This window comes from Camelus ferus, chromosome 3 (genome assembly GCF_009834535.1).
Source record: "Camelus ferus isolate YT-003-E chromosome 3, BCGSAC_Cfer_1.0, whole genome shotgun sequence".
NCBI classification, from domain to species: Eukaryota; Metazoa; Chordata; class Mammalia; order Artiodactyla; family Camelidae; genus Camelus; species Camelus ferus.
This window is the reverse complement of record NC_045698.1, coordinates 7,572,674-7,589,723: the sequence shown is the minus strand read 5'-3', so window position 1 is coordinate 7,589,723 and position 17,050 is coordinate 7,572,674. Positions and strand designations below refer to the sequence as shown.

The 17,050-nt window shown below is 44.9% G+C and overlaps 1 protein-coding gene across 1 annotated transcript in view; it reads left to right on the top strand.

Annotated features, from left to right (window-relative positions):
* DAP (death associated protein) overlaps positions 1 to 17,050 on the top strand; it is a 60,640-nt gene that overhangs the window by 9,310 nt on the left and 34,280 nt on the right. The window contains exon 2 of the mRNA XM_032470067.1: positions 2,668 to 2,764. Coding sequence (XP_032325958.1) covers positions 2,668 to 2,764 — 97 coding nt within the window. The remainder of the gene's footprint in view (positions 1 to 2,667; positions 2,765 to 17,050) is intronic.

The following is a 17,050-nucleotide window of genomic DNA, read 5'->3' as shown; positions in this document are numbered from 1 at the left end:
AAAAGAAATAGGGGTGGCCGCAGGGAGACTTGAGTCCCAAACCCAGACCAATAGTGGGTCCTTAAACTCGGTCCTTTATGTCACATGCCCTCTGCTTTGCCCATTTCTGATGGGCTGATATTGGGTACCACAGACCATGCGGCAGGCATCCTCAGCTCCCTGGACTATGCCAGGGAAACTGAAAGCTAAGAAACTCTAAGTGTTCTTTAGCATCACAAAGAAATTGTCCTGGATTTCGTCATTCAGCAGGGTCCGACCAAATTTGGAACACAGAGGATGTGGCCTGACAAGTTGACCGTACTGTGTGGTTGGGGCAGGGCTGTGGCAGAACAGAGTAGCTGCCCTGAAGAGAGAAGATGAGCCATGTGTGAGCCCCACACCACTAACCTGGGGCCAGTGGGTGCAGTTAACATGCTCTACCATCTATCCAGTGCCAGGAAGCTGCCAGGCTCCTCTGTCTTCGTCTGTTCAGCTGCTGTAATGGTGGACCACAAACAGTGTGACTTGTAAACAACGGACATTTATTTCTCACAGTTCTGGAGCCCAGAGGTCCGAGATCAAGGCAGATTCAATATCTGGTGGCGTCCTGCTTCCTGACTCACAGAGGGCTGTATGCTCTGTGTCCTCACCAGGCAGGAAGGCGAGGGAGCTCTCTGGGGTTCTCAGGGTACAAATCCCATTCCTGAGCACTCCACCCTCGTGACCTAAGCACCTTCCAAGTCCCCACCTCTGAACAGCATCACCTTGGGGGTTAGAAGCCAACAGCCTCTCTTCTCACTTAAACTTGTCCATCTTAGGATGCAGCGCCCATCCTCTTTGGGGGATGAAGCGGCAAGACTCTGAGCAGCTGATGAATCTGGGACCATGTAGCTGAGGACCTGGAGGAACTTGCTGACCCCAGAGCACATGCTGGCAGCTACCATGTGGGGCTGGCTTTTTAAATATAAGGCCAGCATTTCCAAACTGTATCCCGTGGAACACTAGAGCCCTAAAGGATAATTTACCAGCATTACCAGGGGCGGGGAGGTGGGTAGTTCTGTGGTCAAACACACTTGGGAAAGGCAGCATGCCCTGTGCCCCATGTAAAGCTTACCAGGCACGCTAAAGGCAGAGAGAGTCTGTCCCGAGGAAACCCATCAATTCGTGCAACCTAGCATTTCCCACACTTTTGGGGGTTTTTTTCCCCTTGCAAACCATTATTAACATATTAGCTATTAAGGAAATACAAATCAAACTATAAGATATCACTTCACACCCATTAGAATAACTAATTTTTTAAATTGAAGTATAGTTGGTTTACAATGTTGTGTTAATTTCTGGTGTACAGCATAGTGATTCAGCTTTACATGTATATTCCCTTTCATATTCTTTTTCATTATAGACTAGTACAAGGCATTGAATGTAGTTCCCTGTGCTGTACAGTGGGACCTTGTGGTTTATTTTATATATATAGTAGTAGAATAACCATAATGTAAAAGATAGACAAGAACAAGTGTGGGCGAGCATGTGGAGAATTGGAATGGAACAGTGCTGTGGCTTCGGAAAGCACTTGGGGATCCCTCAAAAGGGTAAACACAGAGTTACCATGTGACCCAGCTGCTCCATTCCACATGTGTACCAAGGAAAGGAAGGTAGCTGTGCCTGTGTCTACACAAAACTTGTACAGACACAGGTTGTTTGTAGCCATGTTATTCACAGGAGCCCAAAAGTGGAAACAATGCAAATACTCATCAACAGATGAATGGATAATAATGTGGTCTCTCCACGCAGTAGAATATTATTCAGTCATAAAAAGGGATGAAGTACTGATTGATACTTGTTACAACATGGGTGAGCTTTGGAAACATTATGCTCAGTGAACTAAGCCTATCCCCAAAGCCCACATGTTTTATGATTCCATTTATGTCAAATGTCCAGAACAGGCAGATCCAGGTGGCTGGTTGCTGGCAGCCAGGAGAGAAGAGGGATTGGAGAGTAAGCCTTGATGCCTACGTCTGTTTAGGGTGATGAAAACCTTTGAAAATGATTGTGGCGATGGTCATGCGACTCTGAACACACTCAGAACCCTTGAATTGTATGCTCTAAATGGGTGAGTTACATTGCAGGTGAATTACATGTCAATAAGGCTGTTTTTTGAAACTGAATTAACTGCTGAGGATGCGAGGGTTTCACGGCACAGCTTGGGGAAAGTTGCCACCTGAGTGGGCTCTGTGGCTGTGACACAGCGGCTGCCCTGTGTCCCCACGGCTGTGTGGCCCCATCAGAAGCATCATCAGCATTGAGAAGATGTCACAGGCAGGGATTAAGTGAGCCTTTGTGGCATCAAGAAGCTGTGCAGAATCGAAACCGAGCAGCCACTTCCTCCGCGTGGTTTACACGCTGGTTACACGGCTGCTCTTACAGAATGCTTGAAAGGAGACCCAAGCAACAAGCAAGAGCCTTGGAAAGTTCCTAAGTGGGTCTGGAGTGACAGAGAGCGTTGAGTGTCTCATCATATTGAGCCCCACCCTGGCCCCCTGAACCACACTAACCCTCTGTACTTAGCCATGGTCCTTGCTGGCTGATCCAGGCTGGCTCGTGGCGGGGGGGTGGGAGGGGGCAACCGAGCACTGCCCTCTGGTGGTTCCCCATCCACACTGATCTCACCCTGCTCTGTCTTCATTTCAGTGAAAGCCGGTGGGATGCGGATTGTGCAGAAACACCCGCATTCTGGAGACACCAAAGAGGAGAAGGACCAGGACGACCAGGAGTGGGAGAGCCCCAGGTGGGAGAGTTCTCGCGAATCTCGAGATGCCTCACAGATGTTTATTCAGTTAAACGATCACCTTTGCTCTCGGCTGTGTGCTTCTGAGAACTCTTGGTCTGTGTGGGGCCCTGTGCTGTGTCCTTTTCCTTTCATGATCAGTGAGGTGTGGGTTCTGTTCCCAGACAGGGGAGAAATAGGGCATCCGGATCACACCCTCTGCCCTGGTAAGTGTGAGCTCATGCCATTGGCCGTGGGCTTCCACTACCATATTGAAATCACCTGCAGACCTTTGAAAAGGCCATGCTAGGCAAGTCTCTAGGATGGGCCTGTTCTGTGCCATCAGGACAGAGAACTTCTGATTTAAATAATGTTCCCAAGCGTCAGGGCTTTGCCAATTTCAGCCAAACCTAGAATCATGGAGACCACACCCTTATGAGTGACCAAGTGTCCTTCAGTGACGTCTCTGCTCCCAGCCCCCCGGGTCCTCGACAGCTCATCTTCTTGCGACACCAGCATCTCTGTTTACCCCTGTCTTCCCTGGAGGTTCTGATGTCAAGTGTGGCCCAAGGACCTTGATACAAGTCCATTTCCTTCTGCCTTGTCACGCACAAGCATGCAGCCCATACCTCTCTCTGAACTTACTTGTCCACGTAGAAGAAAGTGAACACTACGCTTTCCACCTTATAACTCTCCCCAGACAAGTCTCAGCCAGAGCAAAAGAAAGTGGAGAGCAGCCAACCTGTGTTCCTGTATTTCAGTCCAAGCGTCCCGAGAGCAGGTGGCATTCTCCCCAGTTTACACACAGGAAACTGAACTCCAAGGACGCTGTACGCTTGCCACGCTGAGCAGGAATCTATACCCAAGTCTGGGGTCCAGAGCAGGCCAGGCTTCCAAGAGTTAGTCCTGACAGCAGGCACCCCTGAAGAAGGATGTGCCTGTGCTTGGTGACCCCACATGTCTGCTTACATATGTGCTGTACCATGGAGTGTTTCCTAGGAAACTTTGTGTGGTATTGACAGGGCAGTTTCTTCAGGGGAGGACAAATTGGTGGCGAAGTTTCTGAGCGATGATTGCCCATTTTAAATCATGAGATCAGAAACGGGAAGGTTCAGCCCAAGTTCTGATTTTAAAAGAAGAAGACTGTTTAAAGAAAATTCTAGAACTATCTTTCTCGCTGGTTACTTTCACAAAGTTGTGTTTGGCACATAACAGCGTCAGGAATTCTCCTACTGGTCCACAGTCCTGTGTCTGAAAACCTTGGGGCCTGATTGGTTTCAGAATTGAGAAATGTTGATGTTTTAGGAGAATAAACAGGTTTTAGGAGAATAAAATGATACAGATTCCATACAGCAGCCTGTAGAGGGGCCTCAGGCAGCCTGTTCACGCCAGGGGAGATCCAGTTTAAAAATGTACAAACTCAAATCAGTTCAGGTTAAGTTTTGCCTGCCTAAGAGTTAGAACAAAACTTTTCAGTGTTCAAAACGTTCTTGGACTTGGAACTGAGGATAAGAGCACGTGGCCTGAAGTCATTTCCTCCACTAGGAAACCTGTGGTGTCATTTCCCTTCACATCCTGTAGTTCCTGAAGAAGGAAGAAAAAGGATGAGACCAAAAGGACAGAGAGCCTTGCCTGGAAAAAAAATCCTGGAAAGTTAATGAAACGTGCTTCTCTGCATGAGTTTAAGCGGAATACGGGACAAATAGCTATTTCCCTGGATGGCACAGTATCAGTACAGTGACAGATGATAATTTATTAGTGTGTTTAGAAATAAGGACAGAACAGCCCATTAGTTTTCTTTCTATTGATTTTTTTTCTCATGAGGTAAAATACAGCATTTATCGAAGATGCACAATTTAAGTAAATATGCCAGAGGATGAATGATTGCAGGGGAAAGAGGAGAGCACCTCGCACTCTAGATTTGAGCATCTCATCCACTGCGAAGGCTCGTCTCCCCTGGAACCAGGTATTTTGAATCAAGCCGACCACAGGGCAGGGTTTACGTAACACGTGAGTGAGGGTCTGTTTGTTCCCTGCAGTCAAATTGCTGAAATATGTTCCTTATGGGTGTGTTAGCTCTTGTCCTCTGGACTTTGGCTTCTCTCTTTACTGCTGTGGGTTAAACCACCTGCCACGCCATTGACAGATGGGGTGAGCCTCTGTGGATTCCGAAGTTATTGGTCTATGTTGCCAACACAACGCCTTCCAAACCCCTGCTCCAGACCTGGCACTCCGTGTAATAGTTCGTGTCCACCACCACGCACATCTCGTTTCTCTGGTGGGCTCACTGAATAATCATGGTTAATAATTATCACTGATAGTACTACAGAGGGCAGTGAACCTGGTGGCTCTGTTCTGAGTGTTCTGCCCATGTTGATTCATTTGATCCTTGCAAATAACTCTATCCCCATCCCTAGTGCAGAGCAGGTTATTGATCATTATCCCCATTCCAGATTACTCCTCCCACTTCAACGGCCCAGAGAGGTTAAACGACCTTGCCAAGGACACACAATGAGTGAGTGGCAGAGCCAGCACTCCCGACTGGCAGCTGGGCCCAAGGTCCCCACTCTTAGCCCCTGGGCTGTGTGTGTGTGTGTTTTGTGCTGGGCACTTACTAAGTTCTTCACGTTGGGTTTACTGCTTATGCCACCTATAAGTTGGTGTTATTATGCCCAATATATAGATGAAGAAATCAAGGTGTAATGAGGTGATCTGACACAATGATACATAGCCAGTCTGTGGCCTGGCCAGGATTCAGTCCTGACTCTGTCTTGACTTGGAAGCTCATGTCCTAATAGGCTACAGAAACCCTCCGCATTGACAGAATGTCTTCAGAATCAAGACAGACTATAAATCCAGGTTCCTGTGGAGAATAAACTTGTTGATTCTGGGGTTGCCCACAGCCTTTTCCATGTTCCTCAAGCTCATATCCCACCCATGCAGTGGGTGGCCTCATTACCATTTACAACAAGGCTTCAGAGCACTGAGCTGGTTTTACTTTACACACAGAAAGGGCTGTTTGTTTCCAGAATTTGTCAAACATTTAATGCTTTACGTTAATCTCCCTTGGAAATGTCATGGCATGTGACTTCACCATTCACATTACCCTAATCCTACAGTTTTATATTTTTTGATGTTTTGAACCCAGTGTTCTCCAAATAGGAAAATAAATACCTACTCTCAGATGCTAGTTTCCTCCTTAGATTTGCATTTGCAAACACTTGGCTTTCCTTCCCGATATTTAGAACTGTGTTTGCATTTACTGACTTACCTCTGGTGGCTTCCTTCCCCAGTCGGAAAATCAAATACTAATTACAGAGAAAATGAACAACTGGAGCATTAAAGAGGTTATTATGTGACCTCACTCACCCCCCAAAAAAAGAAAAACACTTTCACTTGTAATTTTTTTTGCAAATCTTTGTTACTTATTCCCCTTGATCTTGTAATTTTTCAGATATTTAAAAACAATCATTTCTTATGCTGCCAAGTTGTTTTGAGACACTACATTTAAAAAAAAGAAAAAATGATACCATGGCAGACATTTGAAAATGTTTCCCAAGAATTCTCGTCAAGCTAAATTCTAGTTACCTGTGGCACTCCATATCCGAGAAGAGTAGCAGGCATTATTATCAGCTAATGTCCTCCTGAGTGGCTGCTAGATTCCCTCTCAGAACGGACCCAGTCAAGGAAAGCTGTGATTTTCCCCAGAGCCTTCTGCTGAGTGTGTTAAGGTGAAACGCCCACTTCCATTATATAAAGGACTGTGGCACTGTTTCATGTTTCACCCCAAGATAAGCAAGCAATTCCAATCATCCAGGATGTGGGAGAGACCCCAAACGGAGTACACAGAGGAACGGGTGGACCTAATTGTAATATGAATGCTTAATATTACCAACTGAAAGGGGCGTGGCCGGGGTGGCAGAGGGGATGGACCTCACCTGAGTAACTTTGGGAGACAGTGTTGTGACTGGCTACTGTAAGACTAAAGACAAAAAAAAAATCCAAAAACCTATGCATAAGGGCTACACTCCACTTAGTGAATGTTTCTTACAGGGGTTTGGGTTGGCAGTTCTGAAATTGCTTTATGTGTATACTAGGACTGAACAAATAAGTAAATATTTTGTGGCTAAGGAGAGTCAAATTTTTCATTGTCAGAGAAAGAGGGTGCAAATAGGAAAGGGGGAAGATTAAAATGACCTGCAGTGTTTAATTGGAATTGGAAGTAGTAGTATGAACGCATAGTTTTAAATAGATGTATGGATGGATCGAAGATACATACCAACACGTATATGCCTACGAACACAAATACAGGTGGGGGGAGGGTCAGTGTGCTTACCTGTACTTCTAGCTGTGTTCACTGAGCGGGCATTAACCAACTGACACCCACGTAGCCATGAGCACCCCTCGGGCCTGGATCCTGGTTTCTAAGTACCATTCCCCAGTCAAGGGAACCAGGGTTCCTTGGGGAAATGGTTAATTCTAGGATCAAGACAGGAAAAATACTGGCTGAGCCAGGAACAACTTGTAGTGACAGAAGATGAGGGAGTGTTCGTAAAAGGATGGAGTCATGTCAGAACAATACAGAAGCCAGCCCAGAGGCGCTCCTAATGGCAAAGCTGGAACAATTTGTGCTAAAATAAATAACAAGAGTACAGAGTAAAGTAGATACCCCTGAGTCTATACCAAAATTAATCATTGAATACGTAAGTGAAGGGGGACAGCTCTTCTGTAAAGAAGAGTTCCAATTAATAAATGCATAGGAAGGAGGGAGCTAGAATATCGCCAAGAGGCTAACAGCACAGAGACCGCGGTAGACAAGATGCACCTATGGATGTTACAATTTGTGGGTGCAAGTTTAAGGTGAAACAGGATATTTGAATTGCCTCAAAGTATTTTCCCCAGCATATTTATTAATTACAAAACAAAGAGTATCTTTACAGCGGGGACCATGAAAAGGACACTTGTTTACAATATAAAAGCTGAAATCAGAAGGCAGAGCACCATCCTGTCAGACCTCAGACAGGAACCTGTGTATCAGGGATGTTAACGTTCGCTGCCCCGTGAACGTCTGTGAATGACCGTGACCGAGCTGGGAGCATTTGTTTCTCATCAAACTTTCATCTCCTGCTTTCAGGCGTCACTGGTAACTCTGGCCTGAAACCGTTATCACTAGACGCCTCCTGTGTTTCCCTAGGGCTGCTGTGACAGACACCACAACCAGGGTGGCTTAAAATAACTGAAATGTATTATCTCACAGATCTGGAGGCTGGAAGTCCAGGATCCAAGTGTCCCCAGGATTGGTTCCCTCTGAGGCCATGAGGGAGACTCCGCCCAGGCCTCTCTCTAGTTCCCGCTGGTTTGTGGGGCATCTTTGGTGACCCTCAGCGGGCAGATGTGTCACCCTGATCTCTGTTGTCAAGAGGCGTTCTCCCAGTGTCTCTTCACATCACCGTCCCTCTGTGTGTGTCTGTTTCCATGTCCGAATTTCCCCTTTTCGTAAGGACATCGGCCATATTTGATTAGGGCCCACCCTAAAAGCTGCATTTTAACTCAGTTACTTCTGTAAGACCTTACTTCCAAAAAAGGTCGAATCCTAAGGTCAGGGTAAGGAGTTCACATATTGGGGGTCGGGGAAAATTCGGTCCCTAACGGATGCCACGTCGTAATCCATGGCCATTTTTAATGATTCTCTCAGTTAAAGTGAATTCTTTTTTTTTTTAAGTTTAAGGCATACAGCATGATGGTTTGATTTACAAATATTGTGATCGAGTTAATTCTTAAGATAAGACATAGAAAATTGAAAATGCTGAAGTTAAGAGATGGCACAAATGATATGTCTGGGAATTTGTATCTTTAAGCCATTATCTGCATGTTTGAACTTTAATTAAAACCATGTAGTGAACCAATTTCAGCATCATCCTTACCTTCCAACAACATCATCTTTTATATCCAGGCTAGTTGTCAGCCGCCTTTTCAAAGAGATGTAGCCTTTTCCTCAGCGGGTGTGTGGATGCCAGTGGACTGCAGTGCTGAGGGCCGACCAGCTTCCAGCTCCCATGCTGTTTGGGTGGCCCGTGTGGGCAGGCAGGGCCCAGGTCATGGCGGCAACAGCTGACCTGGGTGCTGGAGTGCGGTGAGCCGCAGACACCTGCCCTTGGCCAAAGGCAGAGTCTTGATATGGTGGGAGCGCTGAGTGGCAGAGGATGCCCTGGTGACAGGGATAACTTGTCACCTGCTCGTGGGCCCAGATGCCTCCTCCAGGGAAAACCATCCTGAAAGTCCAGCAAGATCCTCGGAATAGAAAGCATTTGAGACAATTTCAAGGCAGCATGAAATAGTCACGGACCTCTGCTCCGTGGCCCTCACCGTCAGGTTTGCCCCCGCGAGGCTCCTAGATCCGTGTCCTGAGTCTGTAGGTAGCACAGGGCGTGCACGAAGGGCTACAGCTTGTGCATCAGGAAGGAAGTGGTGAAAGTTTTCATTTTGCCTGGGGCCGCTGGGACAGCAGAGAAGTTGACAGAGCTCGTGCGGGCCCCCAAGTCCCCACGTGGCAGCCCCCGCCTCAAGTCAGCTGGAGCGTGGAAGGGGCTGTGGGGGAGGGGGGCTGTGTCTGTGTCCGGAGTCCACCGTCGCAGGCAGCGCATGTCTCCCCATCACTGCAAAGGCTCCGACAAACCCACTCTCATTTCCACCCGGGTCATCGAGGGCAGGACTTCCCGCCAGGCTGGCCACCTCCCACAAGAAGCAGTGAATCCCTTTCCTGGAGTTTCCATAACAAAGTGCCACAAACTGAGTGGTTTAAACAACAGGGGTTTATGGTCTCAGAGTTCTGGGGGCTGGAAGTTTGAGATCAAGGTGTCAGTAGGGCTGTGCCCTCTCTGAAGGCAGTAGGGTAGGATCTGTTCCAGGCCCCTCTCCCACTTTCTTGTTATTCCTTGGCTAATGGAAAGGTAACTCCAGTGTTCCCCTGGCATTCTCCCTGTGTGTGTCTGTGTCCAATTTCCCCTTTTCATAAGGATGCCAGTCATATCAGGTCAGGGCTCACCATCACGACCTCATCTTAGCTAACTATACAACAACTCTTGTTTCTAAATAAGGCCACATTTTGACAGACTGGGGGTTCGGACATTAACATAGGAAATTGTGTGTATTGGGGAGGGGGGCACAATTCAACCCTTACAAAGCAGGCAGCACCTCATGCCATGAGCATCAGTTGCCAGCTCCCAGCTCCAGTGACAACCCAACAGCAATGGCAGCACAATAGTTTATTCATTGTGAGGCTTCCGTGGCAAATGACTCTTGCTTCTGCACCGGCACTTACAGTTGCCCAGGTTGAGCACTGCAACAATCTGTCTTCCGGCCAGGTGGCTGCTCTGTACCAGGGGTGTGGCCCCAAACTTTGATTGTGGACCCCATCCCTTTAAAAACTGCTTTTTGCCTGCACCCTCAACATTTGTATATTCTTTTGTAAATTCCACAGACATGTTATGTGACCATTATATAAACTGTAAAATGTAGTAAAATGAATATGGAATGGATATTAATGTTTTGATAAAGGTGAAATGAGCAGTATTTTAAATGTCTTGCTAATCGTTGTGACTTTTAATGATCATTAGGTGATATCTCAAGGTCCAAATGCCCTTGAGCTGATGTTTCTCATTAATGATTCAGGATGTAAATCTAAATTTCTAATGTCCTTCCCAGTGATTTCGGGTTTTGTGGGGAAGGGTGGCTTCCTGTCAAATCTGATTAGCTCTTCGGTGTTTGTAATGCGGTTCATGAAGTATGTGTACCAGGAGACGTGTGAGCGCTTCTCTTTTATGACGTGCTCACTTGTGCGTGTATTGGTGTTAACTTCAACCTCTGGAGTTTTTGTTTTTTTTTTGTAGCAGTCTTTTTAAGCCACGTGTCCATTTTGTAAGAGTTAGTTTCAATTTATTCATTGTACATTTGATCACAGTTCTAAGTACTTGCGATACATCAAAGATATAACTGGAGCATTTAGTTTGTTACCCTGTTAAGCAGACAGTGCCCTGTATCTGTTGCAAGACACTGGAAGCAAATGAAGGGCTACAGAGACCTGTGGGTGGTGACCCTACTCCTTCCTCCAGAGCCTTGAGGAGCATGAAGCCAGGTGATGGACAGTCTGCCTTGCAGACCGGCGAAACAGTCCACATCATAAATAATGGTCAAGCTTAATTCGTTTTGTTTTGTTTTGTTTTAGATGAAATATAACTGTAAATAGAATAGACTTGCATGTTTATCTCATTTTCCCGACTACATTGTGGTCTTCTAAAGCACAAGGAACTGTCTTCATCACTGATTCACTGGTGTTGGCTCCTATACCAGATCTCTTGTTGTATGTACATAAATTAAGCACATCTTCCAAAACCCATGGCTACGTGTGTTTTAGGATGATCAGTAGGAGTGCAACTAAGTGCGTTTTAAGAAGTTCGGCCCAGAATTGCCCAGTGAATCCAGAGTAGCTTGTGTCGGATGCAGACACTTGGCGTCCCAAGCGTCAAGGGCAACGGCGTAGCCAGGAGCTCAGCGTCAGTTCTCCTCTCATGTAGGAAGGCTCGAGTCTGGCAGGCGGTGATCAGAACCTCGCGGAGCCGTGGAGGGAGGAAGGGCAGGGGCACCCAGGCGTCTCAGGGGCCTGGATGGGCTCCATCCGTGTGAGGATGAGAAGGAAACCGCGGAAGGCTCAGCTTCCCTCCAGCGCCTGGTGGTGCTGGTGAGCAGCTTGGAAGCCATATTTGCACAACACCTGGTTCCATAATGGATGCGGAAACCAGGTGTGGTTGACTAGCTTCTGAGCACCCTATTCCTGTTCCCTCTCCCTCCGCAGCCTCCTTACCAGACTGCCACCCTGCCCTCCACCCCAGGAAAGTGCCTTTTATCAGCTAGAAAGGGGGAAGAAAGGCAAGGAAGCTCTCAGTTTTCCTGTCCGGACGCAGCCCTGCGCACCTGCGCTGGAGTCCACCTCTTGGAATGGATAACCCTTTTCTTTTCATGCTGTTCCTCGAAGGATTGCACTATTTACCAGGAGTGTTTTCTTACTACGTAAACATATGAACTGAATTTAAATCAACTCTCCAGCGGTTGGAGTTTATAGAATGCCATATGTAGTAATAACTACATAGAATAGTGCTGCATAGAACAATAACTGCATAGAAATGAGAACCCTTTATTGAGTTTATTACATTACAATTATTTTGCCTGAAATTTTTAAATCATCTATTTAAATAAACTCCACTGACTTCAACTGTGTCAGAATGCATAGCCCTCAGAAAATACTCAGTGCATCAGTAATAATGAGCTTAGGATTTGATTATTTAAAGGGAAAATAGTTAATTAAATAGTTAATTAACTTCTTAATTAGATTACTTCCTATTTCCCAGCTAGGGGAAGAAGTGACCCAGGTAAGGTCAGTGTTGGGGAAGAAAATTCTCCATCCTTCTGGGCATATTCAATTGAGCCCTCTGCTCTCTCCAAGGAGGATATTTACTTTGATTTCTGGTTGTGCACATCCTCAGGGGCAGAGATATACTCATTAGTGAGGACTGGAGTCATAAGGATGGGATTATACTCAAGAAATTCTTATAGAATCATTGGATTTAGAGCTGGGCACACCTGAGAGGTCACCTGCTCCAGTGCTCCCAAGTGGAGCTCTTGAGAGGCAAGCTGACAGGTTTTTACTGAAGATCTGGGAGAATCTTGATACTAAAAGCAAAACATCCGTTGGGTAGAGAGCCACCAGATTTTTTGTGTTAAAAAGAAACTGTTGCCCACTTGTGGGCAATATATTCAAAAGAGTTGAAAACAATGTCTCAAAGAATTATTTGCACACTCATGTTCATGGCAGCATTATTCACAATAGCCCAGAGGTGGAAGCAACCCAAATGTCCATGAATGGATGAATGGATAAACAAAACACAGTCTATGCATACAGCAGAATACCAGGCAACCTTAGAAAGGAAGGAAACCCTGTCACAGACTGCAACATGGATGAATCTTATGCTAAGTGAAGTCAGCCAGTCGTAAAAGGACGGAGATTATATGTTTCCACTTATATGAGGTCTCTAAAGTAGTCAAATTCAGAGAGAGACGGGACGTAGAATGGTGGTTGCCAGGGCCTGGGGGGAAGCAAAAGGGAGCTGTTGTCTGATGGTTTTAGAGTCTCAGTTCTGCAAAATGAAAAGTTTCTGAAGATCTGCTTCACAACATGTAAATAGACGACACTACTGAACTATGCACTTAAAAATGGTCACGACAGTAAATTTGATGTTATGTGTTTTTCACCACAATAAAAAAAAAAATTGTAAGAAACAAACAGAAGAAGCCCTTGCTGCTGTTGAAAGCAGTTTGGTGGCTCCTCAAAAAGTAAACCATGGCATTACCCTGTGACCCAGCAATTCTGCTCCTGGGGGTGCATCCAAGAGACTTGAAAACAGGAGTTCAAAAACTTGTACGTGAATGTTTATCACAGCATTATTCACAACAGCCAAAGTGGGAAAACCCACATGCCATGTGTACCATGTGGTCTACCCACAGAGTAGAATATTATCCAGCCATAAAAAAGAATGAAGGAAGGTGAGTGTTACAGCATTGGATGAACCTTGAGAACATTATGCTCAGTGAAAGAAGCCAGACACAAAGGGCCTCACATCATATGATCTCATTTATGTGAGATGTGCAAAGTAAGCAAAGTCAGAGAGAAGATTACTTTACATACAGATTACATATAGCAGATTCCTGGTCGCCAAGGAGCTGCGGAGAATAGGGAGTGACTGCTGAATGCGTAAGGGCTTTTCTTTGGGGATGATGAAAATATTATGAAATTAGATAGAGGTGGTGGTATTAAGAGATATATATTTTTAGATAGTTAAAATGGTGAATTTTATGATGTGTGAATGTTACCACAATTAAAAAAAAAGTCCTCAGGCATGAAAAGGTGGGGACTATGGCTGTAATCCATCCAACCCCACATTTTCGTGGCTGGGAAAGCAGATGCGCCCTGTGGTGAATGACTTTGCAGAGGGCCTTGGCTGCAATACGGGGGGACATCAGGACACCTCGGGGGGAGGTGGGGAGCGAGGCATTAGTTGGATGCCTTTCACTGCCAGCAGTAGCAAATCCCAGTGCAAAGGGGCCCAGGCAGCAAGGACTCGTACTGTCTCCTGTGAAGAAGTCCCAGGGTAGGTTTGGCTGCAGGTGAGGTGGGTCCCTCAGGCTCTTCCAGGGACACGGCCCTGCACCACTGGTGGCTCTGCCTCCTCCTGGAGCATCTTTTTCCTGGCAGCCAGTTGGCCACACAGGTCCAGGCTTCACATCCTGATATGTGGTCCCCAGAGGAGGAAACGGGCATCTCTTCTTGTATCTTTTATAAGAACAAGAAAGCTTTATCAGAAGCCCTGTAGCAAACTCATTGGCCAGAATTGGGTCACGGGACACTCCCTAACTCATACACAGGAGAAGAGTGATGTCCAGAGATGGCAGTGGGGCCAAAGTTTTGAACCTCAGTCTACAGCCTGGAGAACAAAGTTTGAACACCACAGCCCAGGGTTGAGGACCCCAGGCTAGTGAGGCTGGCAGCCAGAGGTCAGTGCCTAGACCGGGGTCTGAGTTAAGGACTGACCCCTGGCCAAACCCACAGAAAAATTCCCCTCCCAAGGACACCCACAGAATCCCCCTTAAAGCCAGACCCATCCCCAGAGTGCATGTTTGAATGCAGAATAGGTGTCCATACACATTTAGAACAAAAACTGAGGGATTTGTGAGTTAGGCCAAATCTTCTTAAGGATTATTCCCTGTCGGTACCATCAGAACTGGCCAAAGACCACTGGTTAAGTTCCTAGAACTGCACCATTCACCATTCTTCTAGTGGATTTTTATGGAACAGAAAGTTTTTGTGCCCCAGTAGCCCCAGTATTTTTTTTATTGAAGTATATTTGATTTACAATGTTTTGTTAGTTTCTGGCATATAGCATAGTGATTCAGTTAGACAAATATCATGATACCACTTGTATGTGGAATCTAAAAAGGTGATGCACATGAACTTATTTATAAAACAGAAACAGACTCAGACATAGAAAACAAACTTACGGTTACCAAAGGGGAAAGGTGGGAGGAATAAATTAGGAGTTTGGGATTGGCAAATACAAACTACTGTATGTAAATGGATAAACAACAAGCACAGATCCCTGTGCTACAGTATCTTGTAATAGCCCCAGTAGTTTTTATAATGGTAGCTTTTAGCTGTTTCCCAGGACATCTAAGTCCTCCATCTCCCTGCTTGTGGCATTTCATTTACATTTCGTTCACCCCGTCCCTGAAAGCGCCTACTGTGTGCCATGCCAGGACACAGCTGTCCATGTCTTCCTAGCCCACGAGAGCCACACCCTCATCCATCACCAGGATAATGGAGCACTTCTGCGCCACTGTTGATGTGGGGTCACGGCAAAGGGTACAGATATCTCTTCAAGATAGTGATTTCAGGGAAGGGGGTGGGAAGGGATAAGTTTGGGAGTTCGAGATTTGCAGATACTGACTAGTATATATAAAATAGATAAATAAGTTTATACTGTAGAGCACAGGGAACTATATTTGATATCTTGTAGTAGCTTATGGTGAAAAAGAATATGAAAAAGAATTCATGTATGACTGAAGCATTGTTCACGTATGACTGAAACATTATGCTCTACACCAGAAATTGACACAACATTGTAAACTGACTATACTGCAATTAAAAAAAAAAAGATAGTGATTTCATTTCCTTCAGGCATGACCCAGAGGTAAGATTGCTGGATCACATGCTAAAGCTACTTTTAATTGAAGAAGTTCTGTACTGTTTTCCTTAGTGGTTGAACCAATTTACATTCTCACCAACCATAGACAAGAATTCCCCTTTCTCGCCGTCACTCGTTATCTACCGTTTGTCTTTTGGAAGATAGCCGTCCTAACAGGTGTGAGAGGATCTCTCATTTTGGTTTTGATTTACATTTCCCTGATGATTAAAGATGTCAAGCCCCCTCTTATGTACCCATTGGCCATTTGGATGCCTTCTTTGAAAAAATGTCTATTCAAGTCCTCTGCCCATTTTAGAATCATGTGTGTGTGTAGCTATTGAGCTATTGAGCTATATGAGTTTCTTATATTTGGATATTAACCCCTTATCAGATATATGTTTTGCAAAAATTCTCTCTCATTCCATAGGTTACCTTTTCATTCTGTTGGTTGTTTCCTTTGCTGTGTAGAAACTTTTTAGTTTGATGTGGTTGCATTTATTTATCTTTGCTGTTATTGCTTTCACTTTTGGTGTCATATCCAAAAAATTGTTGCCGAGATCAATGTCAAGGAGCTTTTTCCCTATGTTTTCTCCTAGGAGTTTTATATTTTCAGGTATTACATTTAAGTCTTTAATCCATTTCAAGTTAATATTTGTGAGTGGTGTAAGACAAAGGGTACAATTTCATTTTATTGTGTGTCTGTATCCAGTGTTCCCAGCACCATTTAACAAAGAGACTATCCTTTCCCTATTGTATATTCTTGGCTCCCTTGTCAAATATTATTTGACAGTATATGCAGAGTTTTATTTCTGGTCTCTGAATTCTGCTTCATTGGTCTATGTGTCTGTTTTTATGACAGTACCGTACTGTTTTAATTACTATGGATTTGTAATATAGTTTATATATATTCAGAGAATGTGATGCCTACAGTTCTGTTCTTCTTTCTCAGGATTGCTTTTGCAATTCCAGGTCTTATTTGGTTCCATACCAAGTTTAGAATTTTTTTTTCTATTTCTGTATAAAATGTCAGTGGACTTTTTGATAGGGATAGCATTGACTCTGTGGATCACTTTGGGTAATAGAGACATGTGAATATTAATTCTTCCAGTCCATAAACATAAGATATCTTTCTATTTATTTATGTCTTCTTCAATTTCTTTCATCAATGTTTTAGAGATCACAGTGTACAGATCTTTCTCCTACTTGGTTAAATTTATTCCTAAATATTTTATTATTTTTGATGCTATTATAACTGGGATTATTTCTTTTATTTATTTTTCAGATAGTTCATTGTTAGTGTTTAGAAATGTAGCTGCTTTCTGGGTGAGCTGATTTTGTATCCTGCATCTTTACTGAATTCGTTTATTAGTTCTAATAGTTTCTTGGTGGAGCGCTTAGGATTCTCTAACAGCATATCATCTGTACACAGTTTTACTTCTCCCTTTCCGATGTAGATGCCTGTGATTTCTTCCTCTTGCCTGATTGTTCTGGCGAGGGCTTCCAGTACTGTGTTGAA